The following is a 20,904-nucleotide window of genomic DNA, read 5'->3' as shown; positions in this document are numbered from 1 at the left end:
TAGAGGAAACAAAGAACATTCGGTGATCACACAGTAAAAGCAGTACAATAAAAGATAAAAGGGGATTTAACAAGCTGGTATTTATTGTGTGGTATGTATATTGAATGTACATTGACGTGTATGTTCAGCAATGAACCAATGAAATGTCGGTGTGTATACTTGCGTATATGAAACAACAATCTCTGTAAAGTGAATTATTTCCCTTTCATTATCAAATGTATGAAACACTCCTCAATAAATAAATTACTTTGGAACAAAAAAATATTTCTGGGAAATATATGCTCAGCAAAGTGGTGTTTTCTAAAGCTTGTTTAAAAGTCAGACATGGTCACTGCATCTTTGTAATGGCAGCAGCATTCTCACCTCACATAGCGCAGAAAGTCAGACATGGTCACTGCATCTTTGTAATGGCAGCAGCATTCCCACCTCGCATAGCGCAGGCCACCATCTACTGTATCCCCCAACAAAATCCGCGCAGAATACATTTCCTTGCTATTTGTTACACAAATGAATGAAACGTACCCTAATTGATTAAACAATCTGTGGGACACTAGAAAAAGTGTTTTCCAGTTGCAATGCCACACAGGGGACATGATATAAAAGCATTCTTTCACGGAAAGTTATATGGAGATACAGATGCTCATGTTCTGTATTCATTGATGCACACAGTGCTAATTCAGGTCAGGCTCCCCTGCCTTCTGCTCAGGTGGCTTAGAGCAAGGGAGGCCAACTCCAGTCCTCAAGGGCCACCAACAGGTCATGTTTTAATGGTACCCCTGCATCAGCACAGGTGGTTGAATCAGTGGCTCAGCCTGACTCATTGTGCCATTGATTGAGTCACCTGTGCTGAAGCAGGGATATCCTGCAAACCTGACCCTGTTGGTGGCCCTTTAGGACTGGAGTTGGCCACCCCTTGTTTAGGGGATTATTTATTAGCCTTGCTTGGTTGCCGATCAGAAGGAGTTTGTGTGCGTTGGTGAATAACCCCCTGACTCCAGCTTGCTGTGCAGCAGTTTAACCCTACTCCCAACCTCTTCATTTCCAATGTCTGGCTTATGTAATAAGCTCCGGAGAAGCTCACGTCCATATACATATAAGAGGAGTAGTTCTATCTATCACATGGGAACATTGGGTCAATGTCATCATTTATATCTAGTTTCCAGGTCTAGCAGCTCCACAATGCTCCAAATACTTTCATACTGCTGAGACCCGTGACTGCAAAATGAGTGTGGTCAGGTCATAAACCAATTACTGACCATGTTGTACCTGACCATGTGTATGAAGCAATTATTCCGGCTTAAACATTTAAGCAGCCCATAGGAATCAATATTTTCAAAAATGTTGTTGTGATCTGTTTATTCCACTTTGTATGGTAACAAGCTGTTCCATGCTTTCATACTGTGGCCATCCCTACCATCTGTATTCAGCAGATCTATTTACCCACAATTCTTAGAACAAGGAAATAATCCAGTCGTTCACATGGATTTCATGCTATTTATTTGTTATTTCTAGTGAAATCAGTCGCCTGGACCTTGGCCTGATAGTGGAAATGTGGAACAAAGGACTCATTTGGGATACCATGGTTGGTACAGTGTGGATTCCACTGAGGACCATCCGACAGTCGAATGAGGTGAGCTGGTATTTATTAAAGTTTACGGAAATGTGAATGTGTGAAGCCTCCCATGCTGCTCGTGTGTGTATGCTCCCGGAAGAAGCCTTACTGCGAAACGGCCGTTGGAGTATCTATAGCCCTCACTTTCCTGTGTCCCACTGCTGCACCGTGCTGACCATCTTCTTGTTTGGAGCTTTACTGCTGATGCTGTTTTGTCCGGTCTCTGTGACTGCTGTCTGATTGCTGCCTGATGCTAACAGTGAGCGGGATGCCGGGGGCTTGCATTGCCTCTTACTTACCTCTGTCTTGGACTCCCCTTCTCCTCTGGATGTCTGGTGCAGCGTCATAGCAAGTATCTGGACATTTCCTTGCTCCACGGTAGCCTTTGGGACACTTTCATTTTTGTCTGCTACAGCTTATATCAGTTACACCTAGCTGTTGCATTAGAAAGTTATTTTCTCATGTTTTTCTCCCTTGTTTTCTCTGCTGACTCATTGTTTCCATTTTAGTCTTTGAGGGGACCCCACCTCTGCATATTTTAGACATTTATTTTCTGTCTTTCTCTGGCTCTCTATTATAACTAGAACAGCGAAGAGGCAAGAACCCTAACTAAAGCACTCAATACCCTAAATTTAATATTAAACTAATTAAAAACTCTTATCTTTAATGTTTAACTGATTAAAAAAATGAGATTTAAAATCCAAACAGGACACACATATATAATCCAAAAATTAGAGTGTATATGACACTCCGGATTGTAAATAAATAAGAACAATTGAGGAGGATTAAATCAAATGTTCAAAAAAGGGAGCTGGTATACAGATTTCCCTTAGTGAGAGTCCTGGGGTGGAACAGAGACGAGGAGATGGTGTTATCACCTCCCTAATATAAACACAAGTATAGCTCAGAAGTCAGAGCTTATAAATTAACTTGCTGGCAATAGGTGATGTGGCTAACAGATACCCACACTGGTGTGGCTAATGTGGGAGAAAATTCCACGAGGGAGACAACGGAGCACAGCAGGAGAAATGAGGGGGCTAGACACCAATATGAAAATAAAAATCCTTTAATCCGTGATAGACATCATGGTGTGGGATGGGTAAAAAGCTCTTACGCGTTTCGGGCCGTCACCCTTTGTCAAAGAGAATGTTTTACACACTGCGTCTGCTGCAACTGATATAGGCGTCCCCCCACCTCCAGCTGATCAATGACGTGTATGTCAAATGGCGCGAAATCGCCATACTACAATTTGATTGGCTCAAAGAGAGAACCAATGAGATAGATGACCTGGAATCTTTACGCTCGAGTCAGGGGGTGGTCCAAATCAGCTGCGCAGTAACTGTGTGTCACAAGGATCAACACAGCAAACAGGAATATAGCGTAACCAGGCATAAAAACAAAGAAAAGAAAAAACTAAACTAAAACAACATTAAATGGATAAAAGAAGGCAGTCTTATAGAGTGATCTGGAGAGGTAGGCGACATATAAATAATGAAACATATGAAACGAATCTCTATTAATAGACTAGAAACTTATCATAGTAACCATATACAGAGTTGTCAGTAAAGATCACACAATAACAGTGTATCTAGAATAGATGCACTTGGAATACATTGATAGGGAATAAACAAAAAGAATGAATAATAATAAATAAAGAATAAATACAAATAAATATATTCTATTATAAGTATCCCATAATAATATACAAGAAAACAATAATATTCATATAAGAAACAATAATATGTTAATACGAATAGGTAATGAAAAACTGGAACCAAAGACAGGAATGAAACTCAAATACAGCTAAACCCCGTTATAACGCGCCTCGTTATACCGCGATTCGGTTATAACGCGGTTTTCCCGTGGCTCCCGTTTTTTTTTAAAAAAAAAAAAAAAAAAAAAAAAAAAATTTTTTTAAAAAAAATTTTTTTACATTTTTTTTTTTGCACACTGCACACACTCACTGCACACACACTGCTCATTGCTCACACTGCCACACTGCACACACACTGCACACTGCACACACACTGCTCATTGCTCACACTGACACACTGCACACACTCACTGCACACACACTGCTCATTGCTCACTGCCACACTGCACACACACTGCACACTGCACACACACTGCTCATTGCTCACACTGACACACTGCACACACACTGACCACACTCACGCACACTCACACACACTTACGCACACTCACGCACACTTACGCACACTTACAGACACTCACACACACTCACACACACACACACACACACACACTTACACACACTTAGACACTCACACACACTCACACACACTTACACACACTTAGACACTCACAGACACACACTCACACACACTCACACACACTTACACACTCACAGACACTCACACACACTCACACACACTCACAGACACTCACAGACACTCACAGACACTCACAGACACTCACACACACTCACACACACTCACACACACTCACACACACTTACACACTCACAGACACTCACACACACTCACACACACTTACACACACTTACACACACACTCAGACACTTACCCACACTCACACACCCATATACACACACACACTTTCTCTCCCATATATACATACACACACACTCTCTCACTCTACACAGACGGGCCGCGACCAGCACCACCACCCGCTCCCCCCCCTCCTCCCGCGCAGGCAGCGGGAGCACCGGGGACAGCGGTGGGGAGAAGAAACCCCCCGCTACAACCTCCATGCAGGCAGCATGGTTCTGAGGTAAGCGGCGACCTGAGGGGACATCCCCACTCCCATCTCCTGCCCCGCGGCCTGTCCCGAGGTGACAGGGGGAAGCGGGGACAGGAGGGACATCCCCGCTCCCATCTCCTGCCCCGCGGCCTGTCCCGAGGTGACAGGGGGAAGCGGGGACAGGAGAGACATCCCCGCTCCCATCTCCTGCCCCGCGGCCTGTCCCGAGGTGACAGGGGGAAGCGGGGACAGGAGAGACATCCCCGCTCCCATCTCCTGCCCCGCGGCCTGTCCCGAGGTGACAGGGGGAAGCGGGGACAGGAGAGACATCCCCGCTCCCATCTCCTGCCCCGCGGCCTGTCCCGCGGTGACAGGGGGAAGCGGGGAGCGGAGGGACATGCCCGCTCCCATCTCCTGTCCCGCGGGATGAATATGCGCTAAAGCGCGGCGGCCATTTTTTTTTCTCGCGACCCCGTTAGTAACGCGGTGGTCTCGGGGTGGACCCCGAGACCCGCGTTATAACGGGGTTTAGCTGTAGTACTTATTTCAAAAAGTGTTTTAATTCCCAATCAATGTTCATACCCTTGGGAGCCAAAGTCCCAAGGGTATAAATCCAGTGCATCTCACGGCAATTGAGGATAGATTCTCTATCTCCTCCTCTGGGATGACTAGCTATGTGTTCAATAGCACTAAATGTAAATTTGTCTATTGAACCTTTTGAACAATTATTAAAATGTCAGGCCACTGGGAACTTGTCATCTTTGTTCTTAATGGTTCTGATATGTTCGCTGATCCTTATTTTCAAAGGTCTGATGGGTCTTCCAATATAACTGCATCCACATGCACATCTTAGAATATAAATGACATATTTGGTATTGCAAGTTAGAAAGAAATGAATCCTATATTTCTGACCAGTATGTATGCTTTTAAATGATTTAATGGATAAAGCATATTTACAAAAGTTGCAAGACCCACATTTGTAAAAACCATTAGGAATTCTGGTCCTTGTCATATCTTCAGGTCTAAACATACTGGGCGAAAGATAGGTTCCTATTGTTTTAGCTTTTCTTACATTACCCGCTTGTTTAGAATAGGTAGTAATAAAGAGAGGTATCTCTTTGTCCTGACTAGTGTTGGCTTGTACATGAGATTTCTCCATTTTGTGTCTATCTAAGAGATCTGCCCTTTTGATCTGTTTAACATTTGATAGACACAAAATGAAGAAATCTCATGTACAAGCCAACACTAGTCAGGACAAAGAGATACCTCTCTTTATTACTACCTATTCTAAACAAGCGGGTAATATAAGATCTATCCTGAACAAACATTGGGAGGTACTCAGACTAGACAGAGACCTGGCCATTTACACTAAATCTAATCCTAAAATAGTTTACAGAAAAGCTAAAACAATAGGAACCTATCTTTCGCCTACTGGTGTGGCTAATGTGAATGCCTATGCACATATTCATGAATGTGCTCAACCGTCAGGTACTGTGCCACAACATTATAAGGATAATACTCTATACCACAAAATAACAGTACAGCCACTGAAGTAGGAGATAACGTGAATGCTCTTATTGATACCAGATACCAAGAAACGGTGTGGCTACAGTAATTGTTTATGCCTGTGCACATATTCATGAATGTGCTCAACCGTCTGGTACTGTATATACTCAGAATCTCCTAAGGTGCTGTGGTATAAGTGCCTTATAAATACAGCCATTAATGCCAATGTGGGTGTGTACAACCAACTCTCCCCACTCTCAGCCCACCGAGTGAACTCGCAGACTCTGACCCGATTCAGGAGGGTATGTGCAGGCGCTGGGTCTGGCAGCTACTCGCTCTGCGAGATATGAGGCTGCCACGTCAATGCTGACCGTGCGCGTGAGAGATGCCGACGCGCGCGTTTCGCGTGAGAAACGCTTTCTCAAGGCTACTTTGTGTCCTGAAACGTTACCACTTTAAGCTCTGATGCATCAATACATTTGGTAATCATTTGATTCCACCATATTTTGTGAGCCTCTTTTTTCCTCCTACCTTGCCTATATATGTATGTATGTGTGTGTGTATATATATATATATATATATACACATATACACAGTGGTTGACAAATCACCAAAAAATCTACTCGCCACACAACAAAATCTACTCGCCACCTAGTACCAAACGTGTGCTGCTTGGGCCAATATTTACTCGCCCGGGGGTTAAATCCACTCGCCCGGGGCGAGCAAATGTATAGGTTTGTCGAACACTGTATATATATATATATATACACACACACATACACATCTATCTCTATCTAGATAGATATCTAGTTATATATGCGCGCACACACACATACATATATAAACATACATGTGTATAATATATATATATATATATATATATATATATATTGTGACAGAAACCAGGGGTTGGTAATAAACTCCATATACAGGGCTCCCAGGATACTGAACAGTTTCTGTCCTGTCTAAGCTGAACAGGGCAGCCTCGTAGTACAGGCACTCCATTCCACAGTTTGTCTGCTGCCTGTTTTCTGTCACCTGTCATGCTGATTAGAGTTCAGGTATATAAGACCTGTTTCCTGTTTCCTCTGGGCCCCGCCCAAGAGCCTGGAAGGCTGCTGAACTGCAGAGGGGTGAGAAAGCCTCTTTCCCAAATCGCTTCATTCATTCTGTTAGTTTGTCTAAAGACTGCAAAGGTACTTATTTTGTTGGTGGAAGTGGACAAGCCACTTCCAACTCTGAGTCAGGGACATCTAAGTTTTAAGTTATCGCTCAGACGAGCAGCTTTTTGTTTGGCTTTGTTTTCTGTTTACACTGTGGCAGTCTCAGTGCCTGGGACTGAATAAACCAGGTATAGCCTGTTTAAAGGAACAGTACGTGACGTCTCATCATTTAACCTACCCTAAAAGACCGTGTTCTAACAGTCCCGGACAGACGGCGGAGCCCCGGAGTAAGCCGTTTGTCACATATGGTGGAGAATGCGGGCAGAGCACTAGGGGGTCTGCGAATTGAAAAACTTTGAAAGAGAAAAAAAAAAAAAAAAAAAAAAAGTTTTTTCATCCTCTGCAAACAAGATGGAAGACGTGGTGGGTGCGCTGGTACGCAATGTCGCTGCCCAGAAAGACGCGAATGAAACCCAGCAACAGCTGTTAATAGCCCAGCAAGAAACTAATGCAAACCAGCAGCAGACGAATGCAGCCCAGCAACAGCTGATCATAGCCCAGCAAGAGATTAATGCCAACCAGCAACAGGCGAATGCAAACCAGCAACAGACGAATGCAAACCAGCAACAGACGAATGAAGCCCTGCAAAACGCGAATGCAAACCAGCAAGAGACAAACCGCTTGCTGAGAGAGGAGCAACAGCGGTTCGCTCAGGGCTTACAGCAGGAACTCGAGATCCTGAGGGGGACTATCAGTAACCTTCCACTGGCAGCGGCAGCCCCAGTTCCGAAAATGACCAGGGCAAGCCACTACCTTCAGAAAATGGGACCCTCGGATGATGTGGAAGCCTATCTTCTCACGTTTGAACGCACGGCACAGAGAGAGGGATGGCCAGAAGCTGAGTGGGCTGGTCTAATCGCACCCTTCCTAAGCGGCGAACCCCAGAAGGCTTACTTTGATCTAGAGCCAGCCGAAGCTAACGTCTATGCAAAATTGAAGTTCGAGATCCTCGCCCGCCTCGGCGTAACCACGGCTGTTCGTGCCCAAAGGTTTCACGCATGGTCCTTCACGATGGATAAAGCCACCCGAAGCCAGATGTATGACCTCATCCACCTCGCCCGGAAGTGGCTACAACCCGAGATCAACTCAGCAAGCCACATCGTGGAACGGTTGGTCATGGACCAGTTCTTGAGGAAACTTCCCTCTGCCTTACGTCGTTGGGTCAGTCGGAGTGACCCCCACAATGCGGATGAGCTTGTGGCCCTTGTAGAAAGGTACAGTGCAGCAGAAGAGCAACCGCAACCCACAGTCGTGGAGCAACCCCACTACCCGAGGTTCCAGGACTCTGCCAGAGACGGTAAAAGGGTACCGGGGTTAAGGGGCGCTGAAGAGCGGCGACCACCTTCACGCCGCTCCAGCAACAGTGGTTCGCACACTAAGGGCAATAGCCAACATGGGGAGCCGGGAAAAGGCTCTAAGTGGGACACAGACTATGTACCTAAATGTGTAAATTGTCATGAGAGGGGCCACACAGCAAAAATCTGCCCACTAAATGATGAGCCCATGCAATGCAACAGCGTGGAACCTTATTCGCTGTTGTCCCAATGTATGGGCCCTAGCCCAGAGGACCCCTTGAATAACCATCTGTGGGCATTTGTAAAGGTTAATGGTAAGAGGGTTCGGGCACTTCTTGACTCTGGGAGCATGGTCACACTAGTGTCCGAATACCTATTGCCCATTAAGAAGAAACAGGTAAACAGTTCACAAAGAGTGGCAATTTGTTGTATACATGGGGATAATCATGAATATTCCACTGTTGATGTTTTTTTTGAAACAGAATTTGGTTCTTTAGATTTCAAGGTGGGTGTTGTACCCAAACTGGCACATGATGTGTTAATAGGGACCGACTTTCCCCATTTTCTAAAAATGTGGTCCCCAGCTCAGAATAGCGCCCAGAGTTCAATAGCGGACCATAACGAAGTGTTAGAAGAAACAAATCCTTTCCCTTTTTCAGAAATGGATGTTGACGAGGGCCCAAATAAGAAGGGGGAAAAGGAGGAGTGCTGTGAAATTCCCTTCCCCATCACTACTTTGGTAGGGAATACCCCAAATCAAGATGTTGATCAGGCACTTACCACCCCAGTACAGGATAAGACCCTCGCTGACCTAGAGGTCAGTCCTGGGAGTTTTAAGAAGGCCCAGTGGGAGGACCCCACATTAGCGGTAGCAAGGGGAAATATACGGGACCAGAATAGTACTCATGGCCAACCAGATAGGTCACTTGCTTACCCCTACTTCGAGGTAGAGAACGACCTAGTATATCGGGTTGATAAAAGAAAATCAGTTACAACTAAACAATTGTTGGTACCACGGACATTCCGTAACGTAGTATTACACCTCGCACATAGTCATCCATTGGGGGGACACCTAGGGGTGGAAAAGACAAAAGAAAAGGTTCTCCGAAGCTTTTATTGGCCTGGGGTTCTGGCAGAAATTACAAACTATTGTTCCTCATGCCCAGAATGTCAGATCACCGCCCCGTTCAAAGCATACCGCAGCCCATTGGTACCCCTTCCCATAATAGAGGTACCATTTGACCGGATTGCTATGGATCTAGTAGGACCCCTAATAAAGTCTGCTAGGGGACATCAGCATATATTGGTAATATTAGATTATGCTACCCGATATCCGGAGGCAGTTCCCCTACGTAGCACCTCTGCTAAAAACATAGCAAAAGAGTTAGTACTTCTGTTTTCCCGGGTCGGAATTCCTAAAGAGATCTTATCTGACCAGGGAACACCATTTATGTCCCAAGTAACAAAAGAGCTATGTAAACTCCTAAAAATCAAGCATCTCAGAACCTCAGTCTATCATCCACAAACAGATGGTTTAGTGGAAAGGTTCAATAAAACCTTAAAGAGCATGTTACGCCGGGCGGTCGATAAGGATGGGAAAAACTGGGACTGTTTGTTACCATACCTGTTATTTGCCATTAGGGAAGTTCCCCAGTCATCCACAGGCTTCTCCCCGTTTGAACTATTGTATGGCCGACATCCAAGGGGCTTACTGGATATAGCCAAAGAAACTTGGGAACACGAGGTTACCCCTTACAGAAGTGTAATAGAGCATGTTGCCCAGATGCAGGACCGCATTGCTGCAGTCCTACCCATAGTGAGGGAACACATGGAGAAAGCTCAAGAAGCACAAAGGAATACGTATAATAAGGGTGCTAGGGTCAGAATTTTTTTTCCAGGTGATAGGGTACTAGTTCTGGTTCCCACCGTGGAGAGTAAATTCCTTGCTAAATGGCATGGGCCATATGAGGTCTTGGAAAGAGTGGGAGAAGTAAATTATAGGGTAAGGCAGCCAGGTAGGAGGAAACCTGAGCAAATTTACCATATAAACCTACTCAAGCCCTGGAAAGATAGAGAGGTCTTGTTAACCCTAGTACCCCCAGGTCCGTCAGAGAATCAAGAAACTGACCCAGAGGTTAGCATAGCTGAAACACTGTCCGTGCATCAGAAACGAGAGGTCCAGAGTTTAGTGAGAAGGAACAAAGAAATCTTCTCTACACAGCCAGGTAAAACTAACGTAATTAAACATGACATAGTCTCTGAACCGGGGGTCCGAGTTAACCTTAAACCCTACCGAATCCCAGAGGCCAAGAGAGAGGCTATAAGTTTAGAGGTTAAAAAAATGCTAAAACTAGGCGTAATTGAGGAATCCCAAAGTGGGTGGAACAGCCCTATAGTTTTAGTCCCAAAGCCAGACGGTACAACAAGGTTTTGTAATGACTACCGGAAACTAAACGCGGTGTCAAAATGTGATACTTATCCTATGCCCAGGGTGGATGAACTTGTAGAGAGACTGGGCAAAGCCCGATATCTCACAACCCTAGACCTAACAAAAGGGTACTGGCAGGTTCCCCTCACAGAAAGGGCAAAAGAAAAAACAGCCTTCTCAACCCCAGACGGCCTCTTTCAATATAAGGTGCTGCCTTTTGGCTTACCCGCCACATTCCAAAGAATGATGGATAAAATTTTAAAACCACATGTTCGGTATGCTGCCGCCTACCTGGATGATGTGGTAATCCATAGTGAAGATTGGCAGTCCCACCTTCCAAAGGTCCAAGCTGTGCTCGACGCAGTTCGGTCTGCTGGACTAACTGCTAACCCCGCTAAATGCACTATTGGTCTGGAGGAGGCCAAGTATCTGGGGTATTCTATTGGTAGAGGGTTACTCAAACCACAAACACTCAAAGTAGAGGCGATACAAAATTGGCCAAGGCCAGTCACAAAAAAACAAGTAAGGACCTTTTTGGGGTTAATTGGCTACTATAGGAGGTTTATTCCCAATTTTGCAACTAAGGCAACCCCACTAACCGACCTCACAAAAGCAAGAGGACCTCTAATGGTAAAGTGGTCCCCCGAAGCCGAACAGGCCTTTAGAAGCCTGAAAGAAGCTCTCTGTGCCCAACCAGTGTTGGTCACACCTGACTTCTCCAAAGAGTTCGTAGTCCAAACCGACGCATCTGAGGTAGGGCTGGGGGCGGTACTCTCCCAGGAGTCTCAAGGGGAGGAGCACCCCATCCTTTATTTAAGTAGGAAACTAAATCCCCAGGAGAAAAATTACTCCATAGTCGAGAAAGAGTGTCTCGCAATAAAGTGGGCTGTAGAGACACTCAAGTATTATCTGTTGGGGAGAAAGTTCCGATTGGTCACAGATCATGCACCCCTTACCTGGATGTGTCAAAATAGGGAGAAGAACGCTAGGGTGACCAGGTGGTTCCTAAGCCTACAGCCCTTTAAATTTTCTGTGGAACACAGGTCGGGGCACAAACATGGCAATGCCGACGGGTTGTCAAGGATGCACTCCCTAATATCCATGGTCGCTCACCCCTCGAGGTCTGAGCTGGGGGGGAGGATATGTGACAGAAACCAGGGGTTGGTAATAAACTCCATATACAGGGCTCCCAGGATACTGAACAGTTTCTGTCCTGTCTAAGCTGAACAGGGCAGCCTCGTAGTACAGGCACTCCATTCCACAGTTTGTCTGCTGCCTGTTTTCTGTCACCTGTCATGCTGATTAGAGTTCAGGTATATAAGACCTGTTTCCTGTTTCCTCTGGGCCCCGCCCAAGAGCCTGGAAGGCTGCTGAACTGCAGAGGGGTGAGAAAGCCTCTTTCCCAAATCGCTTCATTCATTCTGTTAGTTTGTCTAAAGACTGCAAAGGTACTTATTTTGTTGGTGGAAGTGGACAAGCCACTTCCAACTCTGAGTCAGGGACATCTAAGTTTTAAGTTATCGCTCAGACGAGCAGCTTTTTGTTTGGCTTTGTTTTCTGTTTACACTGTAGCAGTCCCAGTGCCTGGGACTGAATAAACCAGGTATAGCCTGTTTAAAGGAACAGTACGTGACGTCTCATCATTTAACCTACCCTAAAAGACCGTGTTCTAACAGTCCCGGACAGACGGCGGAGCCCCGGAGTAAGCCGTTTGTCACAATATATATATATACACACACACTGATGGCTATACACTGTGTTCAGAAAAAATGGGACCCCTTTAATTTTTCATAATTGTTCATGAAAATGTGAGCTAGTCTAGGTCTCACAGTAGATTATTACATTTAAGAATTATTTAATAATCTATTAAATATTCTCTGGTGACGGCATGATCCCATTAAGTGCATAGTTACAGCACGGTGTTTAGAGAAGAAGATAAGCACTGTTTCCTGATAAAGGATCGTTGCTAGGACTGAAAAAACATCTGGTAAAACAACGTTTTGTTAAGGAGTGTGAGCAGCTGTATCAATGCCTTATCGATTATGCAATCAGACAGTGGCGTTCTCGTCTTTGGGCGTTTCAGCAGGAGGAGGATATTTTGATAGCAGCGTTCTCGTCTTTGGGCGTTTCAGCAGGAGGAGGATATTTTGATAGCAGCGTTCTCGTCTTTGGGCGTTTCAGCAGGAGGAGGATATTTTGATAGCGGCGTTCTCGTCTTTGGGCGTTTCAGCAGGAGGAGGATATTTTGATAGCGGCGTTCTCGTCTTTGGGCGTTTCAGCAGGAGGAGGATATTTTGATAGCGGCGTTCTCGTCTTTGGGCGTTTCAGCAGGAGGAGGATATTTTGATAGCGGCGTTCTCGTCTTTGGGCGTTTCAGCAGGAGGAGGATATTTTGATAGCGGCGTTCTCGTCTTTGGGCGTTTCAGCAGGAGGAGGATATTTTGATAGCGGCGTTCTCGTCTTTGGGCGTTTCAGCAGGAGGAGGATATTTTGATAGCGGCGTTCTCGTCTTTGGGCGTTTCAGCAGGAGGAGGATATTTTGATAGCGGCGTTCTCGTCTTTGGGCGCGCGTTTCAGCAGGAGGAGGATATTTTGATAGCGGCGTTCTCGTCTTTGGGCGTTTCAGCAGGAGGAGGATATTTTGATAGCAGCGTTCTCGTCTTTGGGCGTTTCAGCAGGAGGAGGATATTTTGATAGCGGCGTTCTCGTCTTTGGGCGCGCGTTTCAGCAGGAGGAGGATATTTTGATAGCGGCGTTCTCGTCTTTGGGCGTTTCAGCAGGAGGAGGATATTTTGATAGCGGCGTTCTCGTCTTTGGGCGCGCATTTCAGCAGGAGGAGGATATTTTGATAGCGGCGTTCTCGTCTTTGGGCGCGCGTTTCAGCAGGAGGAGGATATTTTGAACACTTTGAATCAAACTTTGAACTCAAACTTGAAAACAAAACAGCACAATCTAAATGTGAAAATATGTAAAATGGGAAAATTCTAACTATAACAGCTTTCCCTGGGGCCAGGTGTACCACTCTCACTCGGAGTGTAAATAGTGACAAGTCCAAAGAAGAACAAACCTATAGTGCAAAAGGAAAATAAGGAAACAGTGTGATCTGTGGATAAAGGGGGGTACCCCGCTCCAAAGACTCGTAACTCCTACTACTTCTAATACTTTGAACTCAAACTTTATAGTAATCTTAGTGTTTCAGATTAGATTACAACTGTGACGGTGAAGGGGTTAACCAGGCTTATAATTAAGGTCAAGCCCACTTGGTTAACCCTGACCTATGTGTTAGGGTCTTAGTGTCAGCTCTGGAACCCAGATGTCAAAAATGTATTACTGCAACTGTATACTGATTTTGCGACATTAAAGAATTATGTGATTTTTGCCTTTACTGGGATGCTGGGATCGGGAGATTTCTAGGATGTAAGTTTCAGGGTGGGTTTGGCGGAGAAAGTCTTTGCAGAATGTGGTTATGTAGCGGGGTCTGGAGTTATGGGATACCCCAAAAGTTGTATACGGAGATTGAGTGATATCTTCGGATACAGCTAAGCACATTACTCCGCCAACCTCGGACCCTGGAAACGTTCTTACAACTCACCGCCAGGATCCCTGCTGCAGCATCTTCCAGATAAGGTAAATGGGTATGAAGGGGTTAAAATATATCTGCAGGTATAAAGAGTTTTTAGTATAGCAGGGTTTCCCCAGTATAGCAGAGGTACCCACATACATGCCCAGATATCCTGAGCCAAGAGTAGGGGTTCAGGAAGGTGCTCGAGCTAAGGTTATAAATCTGAGCATGGTTGCAGTGTTTTAAAAGTTTAAAAGTATTTTTCTCATGTGTGCCAGGAATGAGGCTAGTGATTGTAAGGAATATATACACTCACACCAACCCTGACACCAGGATAAGAACTCATAACTTTTAGTCCACAGAAGACAGGGCACCATATCTTTTATTAAACACTTATTCTCATGACCTGTTATTTATATTATTTGTTATTTATATGATTACCATGTATATTACTACTGTGTGGCGCTATGTACATTAATGGTGCTATATAAATAAAGACATACAATACAATTAAACGGGTATTGTTTAATGTGTATAGATATTGATATCCTGTATATGAACTGAGGGCTTTCTAAGTGATGGATTCCGGAAAACCCAGCTGGCGGCCAAAGCTTGGTGCCTCTGTATCTGTCCGGAGGCCATACTCGAAAGGCTCAGAGATGCCTAGGTGTTAGGACAGGAGGGGCACTGTCATTATTCTGGAGTACCCATATCCTGGCGTGACACAAGGCAAGCAAACACCATTTGCCAAAATCCAGACTCTGTGGAGCCTGAGCAGAGGGTGGGCTCAGTATGCATAGAGGCGGAGGGGCCAAGTTAACCCATGCACCTTTGCTACCTGAGAAAAGGTGCCCACACGGTTTTACAATACTGGCAAATTGGTGATTTGCTGGCAGGTGAATTCCCACGTTCGGATAAGCTCACCAGGTTAGTGTATGAGGGCCGGAAAGCTTAAGAGGGCCTGCAGCCAATGGGGAGCGCAGATTCCAAGGAGATTCCAAGCGCCACAGCGGCGAAGTAACAGATGTCCAGGACTTTTTGTGAGTAACTACCGGTCAGTGGAAAGTGCTCTAAAAAGGTGATCTGAAGGAATTTCGTTCCGGAAACGGATTTATTCGTTAGCCCCATCCCCAGTAAGTGTGTTAATCTTGAATTGTGTAACTTTGTGTGTCTGTTTTTTATAAGAAATAAATTACCATTTATTTTACCATCTTGTTTTGCTCAATCAAAGGATCCCAGTTCTGAGAAGGTGTTGTAGAACCTGGTCTCCTGTGACAACAGTTTAACACATTTACGAGCTACGATTGAAAAAACTCCTATTTCTCGTTTAATGAACATGTACTTCCCGCAGTGTATCTGGTACTTGTTGACATTACACAGTGACATCTATTTAGTTAACATAAGTTAATTGTCTACATTGTGCATCTTGTATTATTTCTTTTTATTTTATTTATAAAATGTTTTACCATTACGTAATACATCGAGTGTTAACTCTCGTTTTCAAGTTTGTCCTGGGCACAGAGTTAAAATGACAAATAATACATAGTTACAAATGCATAGTTACATACAGAGGCAGCCACCAGTATTAGAACACTTACCTGGGAGTTTCTGGGGCAATCTCACAGTAAATGCCTCAACATTTCTGTGGGATTCTTAATGGCCCATCGGATTAACATAGTGGGGGTCCCTGCAGTCCCATTCAAACTGAATGGGACTGCAGGGACCCCTGCTGTGTTAATCCGATGGGCCATTAAGAATCTCACAGAAATGTTGAGGTATTTACTGTGAGACTGCCCCAGAATTTCCCAGGCAAGAGTTCTAATACTCGTGGCTACATCTGTAAGTGAACAGGGTATACATTTGTAGCCATGGCTGGTTTCTGGCTACCAGTCAGTCCTTCTCCTGACAGTAAGCTCTGGTAAGAGCAGGCCTGTCAGGACTAATCCTGGGTTTTCCCCACCCCCAGCAGCTTCAGTGAGTCACAGGGGAGGCGGTGCAACTAGGCCTGTGTGTCTATCAGGGACTCAGACCTGGTTCCTGCTTTTCTTGTACTTAAGGGCTGCACTACCAAAATTGAGCAGTTGCCTCTACCCTTGAGAGAGGCTGGTCTACCCCAACAACTGTGCAGGGCTCTGTCAGTTTGCACAACCTCCCCAAGGGGAATGGGAGACAATACCTCTTACTTCACCAGGGAGTAAGGGAAGAGCAATGACTGCTTCAGGGCCCCTTGGCTTGGAGTGGAGGTCCAGGGTACATCCTGAGGGTGAAGGCCCTAAGAATTGCTTGCTGTTGTGAATGCTGTAAGTTCTGCAGTGTGCTAAAAGTGTTCCAGTGTTTTACTATACCTTCCTGCCCGAGAGTGCAATCTATCAGGGGAAGGGTAAAGAAGTTCTCCTGTAGGAATTGTCCCGCACATCCCTGGGGCCTGCAAGAGATGGAGGCGCTGTCACCGGGAGTATGAATCCGTTATTACCCCAGAAGCCTGTTCTGACCTCCTCCACAACACTGCAGGAGACTCAGATCTACTGTGAGTCAGCAGGTATGCACCACACCACACCATGTAGCAGTGAAATCTCCATGGGGGGGGGGGGGGGGGACGATGACATGTATTACACATTATATACAAGACATTGCATGCACTGTTAGATAATATATATTAAAGGCGTATGTAACAGTTACAGACCAGATTAAAATGTGAGACAGCTTTTATTTTGAAAGAACTTAGACTGGTGGTGGCTGTGAGAGTCTCCGGTAGATTGTTCCAGTTTTGGGGTGCACGGTAAGAGGAGCGGCCGGATACTTTGCTGAACCTTGGGACCATGAACAGTCTTTTGGAGTCAGATCTCAGATGATAAGTGCTGCATGGGTAGGCGTGAAGAGCTTGTTCCGGTAGACGGGTAGCTTGCCCAGAAAGTATTTGAAGGCAAGACAGTAAAGGTGAACTTTGCGCCTAGACTTGAGTGATGACCAATCTAGTTCTTTGAGCATTTCGCAGTGATGTGCGTTGTAATTGCATTGGAGGACAAAGCGGCATATTGAGTTGAAGAGGGTATCAAGTTTGCCAAGGTGAATTTGGGGTGCCGTGCGATATACTACGTCCCCATAGTCTATAATTGGCATCAGCATCTGCTGTGCGATGCGCTTTCTGACCAGCAGACTTGGGAAATGTTTGTTGCTATATAGTACACCTAGTTTGGCATAGGTTTTGGATGTCGGGGTATCAATGTGCAACCCAAATGTTACAAGGGAGTCAAACCATAAGCCCAAATATTTAAAACTAGTAACGGGGCTAGTATAGTATTAGAGTTGGTTCTGATCTTGAGATTATTCATTGGAAACTTTCGAAATTTAGCCTTGGTCCCAGATACCATTGTTACAGTCTTTTCAGTGTTTAAAAACAGTTTGTTTTGGGAAATCCAATTTTCAAGTCTCAAAAAGTCGGATTGAAGTACGTGTACAAGGTCAGAGAGGTTATCGCTGGGTGCATATAAGATTTTGTCATCGGCATACAGTACATGTGTATTGAGGCTCTCTTACAAGCTGTAGGAAGGTCAATAATGAACCCTGAGAAGAGTAGGGGCCCCAGAACAACGCCTTGTGGGACACCGGAGGTGGAGTTAGTGCCCGAGATAGACACATGTTGGGATCTACCTGATAGGTAGGACTGAAACCAGTTTAAAGCATGCTTCCCTTTTCCAGAGCACTGGAGTTTGTTTAGCAAGATAACATGATCAACCGTATCAAAAGCCTTTGCAAAATCTAGGAATATTTCACCACTAAATTGTCCCCGTTCCATTCCACACTGGATCTCATTGCAAACTTTTAGGTGGGTAGTTACCGTGGAGTGTTTGGGGCGAAAGCCAGATTGGAATTGGCTAGGGAAATTTGTGTTTGACTTTGTCCATAACTTTGGATAGTATTGGAAGAAGAGAGATTGACCTGTAGTTTGAGACAGTGTTTTTGTCCCCACTTTTGAAGATAGGGTCAACTGGCAGTTTTTCAGGTCTTTGGGATATGGCCTGAAGACAAGATAGACTTAATTAGGGAAGTAAGCGGTTTGGCAATGGCTTGGGCACCAAGTCGTATGAACTTACATTGCAGTAGGTCAGGCCCACATTGGCTGCTTAGTTTTAATTTGAGGAGCGCTTCTGTAATCTCCTCTTCAGATACTGGGACAAATTGAAAACGGTGGGCAGTGTTGGGAGAGGGTGGGGCTATAGAGGTACTCCTAAAATGAGGTTCATGTATGTAGTTCAGGTTGCGTTTCGCTAATAATTTAGTACAGTAGCACACCCCACAAAGTAGTCATTGAATGCATTTGCAATGTCAGTGGAATTTCCTCCTTAATGATTGTAAATGGTTATTGCTAACTAGAAGGCTGGAATATATTGTTGATAACCTTCCAGAAGTTAGCTGGATTTGATATATTCTGATGAAGATTGTCAGAGTAATATTGTGCCTTTGCATGTCTTGTTTGCCTTGTGCACATGTTCCACAGGCATCTGTAGTTATTAAGATCCTTAGTAGAGCCAGTGACTTTGTAGCTTTTCCACAAGGCATCCCTAAAATGGTAAAGCACTATAAGGTCAGTTGTAACCCACGGAAGGTGGGACCCTGAACTTTTATTCTGCGTAGTGGAGCATGGGTACCATAGTTTTAAGAACTCGGATAGGAAATAGTCAAGTACAGAATCAGGGTCGGGAATTAAGTTGATTCTGTACCAAAGGCAGTTGGTAAGGTCAGCCAGAAACTGTTGTGGGTTAAAGTTGTTAAATATTCTAGTGAGGAGAACTTTAGGGCTCTATTGGGGTGATCTGATTTTCCTTGCACAGTACACTATTCCATGGTCACTGCTCATGAAGGATGCCAGAGGATTGGATTCTGCTGGAACTAGAGGAGAGAATCCAGTCTAGCAAGGAATGGTTGTGAGATTTCAGGTTTGTCCGTGTGGGTTGGGCAATTAGTTGCGTTAGGTTAAGTGACTTGAGTTATATCTGGATTTTGTTGTTTTTAGGGTCGAGCCAATTGTAGTTTAAATCCCCAAGAACTAGCAGCTTACTCTTCTGGTTCTGAGAGGAACTTGAGCCAATAAACTGGGTGATATCAGTCAGGGATTGTAGGGGGGCTACTGCCCACTACTGTACTGTATGAGTTGGGAGGGGACGGGGGGGGGGGGGGGTGTTGTTGAAGGTATTGGGGGTGGATAGTAGGGTGCCCATTTTATGCCATTGGGGTTATCTATGCTCCCATTGAGGGCATAGGGTATCAGCCCTTACATGTTCGGGCAGAAGAGGGGGTCACCTTCATTCTGGCAGGAGTAAGTAACACATTTATTAATTTAATTTGTTCTGTATTTTACTGTATGTATTTTGCTGTATTTGAATGGGCAAAAGCGCTAGTAGCCATATTTGGCTACTAGGGCACTTTGTGGGGGAGGGAGGGAATTTGTTCTGGGTAGATGTGGTGGGTTAAGGGGGTAGTTGACCTGGTATATGTGGTATAAATGGGTATCAATCCGCATACTGGAGCTTGTAACTCGGAGAGCAGGGGCTCTCCGGGGCTGAAATTAATGTGGTTCAGCTCCGGGGACCCCCTGCTTCACTAAGGTTACTAAAATAAAAGCAGCGCGACCGTCTGTTAGAGGCGCGCAAAGAGAGGGACTGATTCTGTCTACTCTCACTGGGCGTCTCTTACAGACTGATGCAGCCCGGCAGGATTCACACAGAGCGAGTTCCATTCAAACGCAGGGACCCCTGCTATGTTAATCCTGATTGGCCATTCCACTCTGCCAAGCACTGCCGCGAACGCTCGACTTATGGTCTGCGTTTCATCACGTGTTGCTCTCACCGGCTGAGCGTAGACTGGTCCCGGGTCAGTCAGAATCAGTCATGATGAATTCTCAGGCTTGCGTAGGTCTCCCCTCCCGTGCCCTGCCAGAACCTCTTAAGGCTCCTCTCTCCTTCATCCCTACTCTCTCAGCCTTTGTTATATATATATATGATATGATGAAAAACAAAAGGGGGTTCCTTTTTTCTGAACACGGTGTATATGTGTATTTATAACCACACCCCTACACCTCAGTCCCTTTATCTCATCTCAAAATTAAATTGTAAGCTCATCAGGTCAGTGATTCATTGTCTCCGTATTACTCTGCCATGCATGGTGCCTTCTAAACTTACTGCACAATATACATTGTGGATTGCTCTTGTAGTGTTAGAGGATTGCAGTGAGGGAACAACATACTGTACAGTAGTGAGAAATGTCTTGAAGCTCACTGCACTGTACGGTATGTGAGTAACACAGTGGAAATTATCATGAAAATGAACTGACAGTGAACCAACATCTCCTTACCAATGAGATGCTACTTGCAGCGGAAATGAATGTGGCTGCTTGTGCTGTGGAGTGTGGTATAAGCAAAGGAGATGAGTTCCTCAACAGTGAGGAGACAATGACCGGAGACGGCTCTGTTTGCCATCAAACAGGAAGAAAGCCAGTTACCTGCCATGCCCAATACCGTCTGCTCATTCCAGCCAATGCTCATTTCACCACTTTGC

The 20,904-nt window shown here is 45.1% G+C and overlaps 1 protein-coding gene across 7 annotated transcripts in view; it reads left to right on the top strand.

Moving 5' to 3' along the window:
• Window positions 1-1,517: 1,517 nt before the first annotated feature.
• Window positions 1,518-20,904, top strand: part of UNC13B (unc-13 homolog B) — a 565,224-nt gene continuing 545,837 nt past the window's right edge. For all 7 annotated transcript variants that reach the window (XM_075579702.1, XM_075580181.1, XM_075580121.1 and 4 more), the window contains exon 1: window positions 1,518-1,630. In XM_075579702.1, the coding sequence (XP_075435817.1) occupies window positions 1,550-1,630 (81 nt within the window). In that variant the 5' untranslated portion in view covers window positions 1,518-1,549. The remainder of the gene's footprint in view (window positions 1,631-20,904) is intronic.

The sequence above is a fragment of the Ascaphus truei genome, chromosome 1, assembly GCF_040206685.1.
Source record: "Ascaphus truei isolate aAscTru1 chromosome 1, aAscTru1.hap1, whole genome shotgun sequence".
Classification (NCBI taxonomy): domain Eukaryota; kingdom Metazoa; phylum Chordata; class Amphibia; order Anura; family Ascaphidae; genus Ascaphus; species Ascaphus truei.
This window is presented reverse-complemented; position numbering and strand designations above follow the sequence as displayed.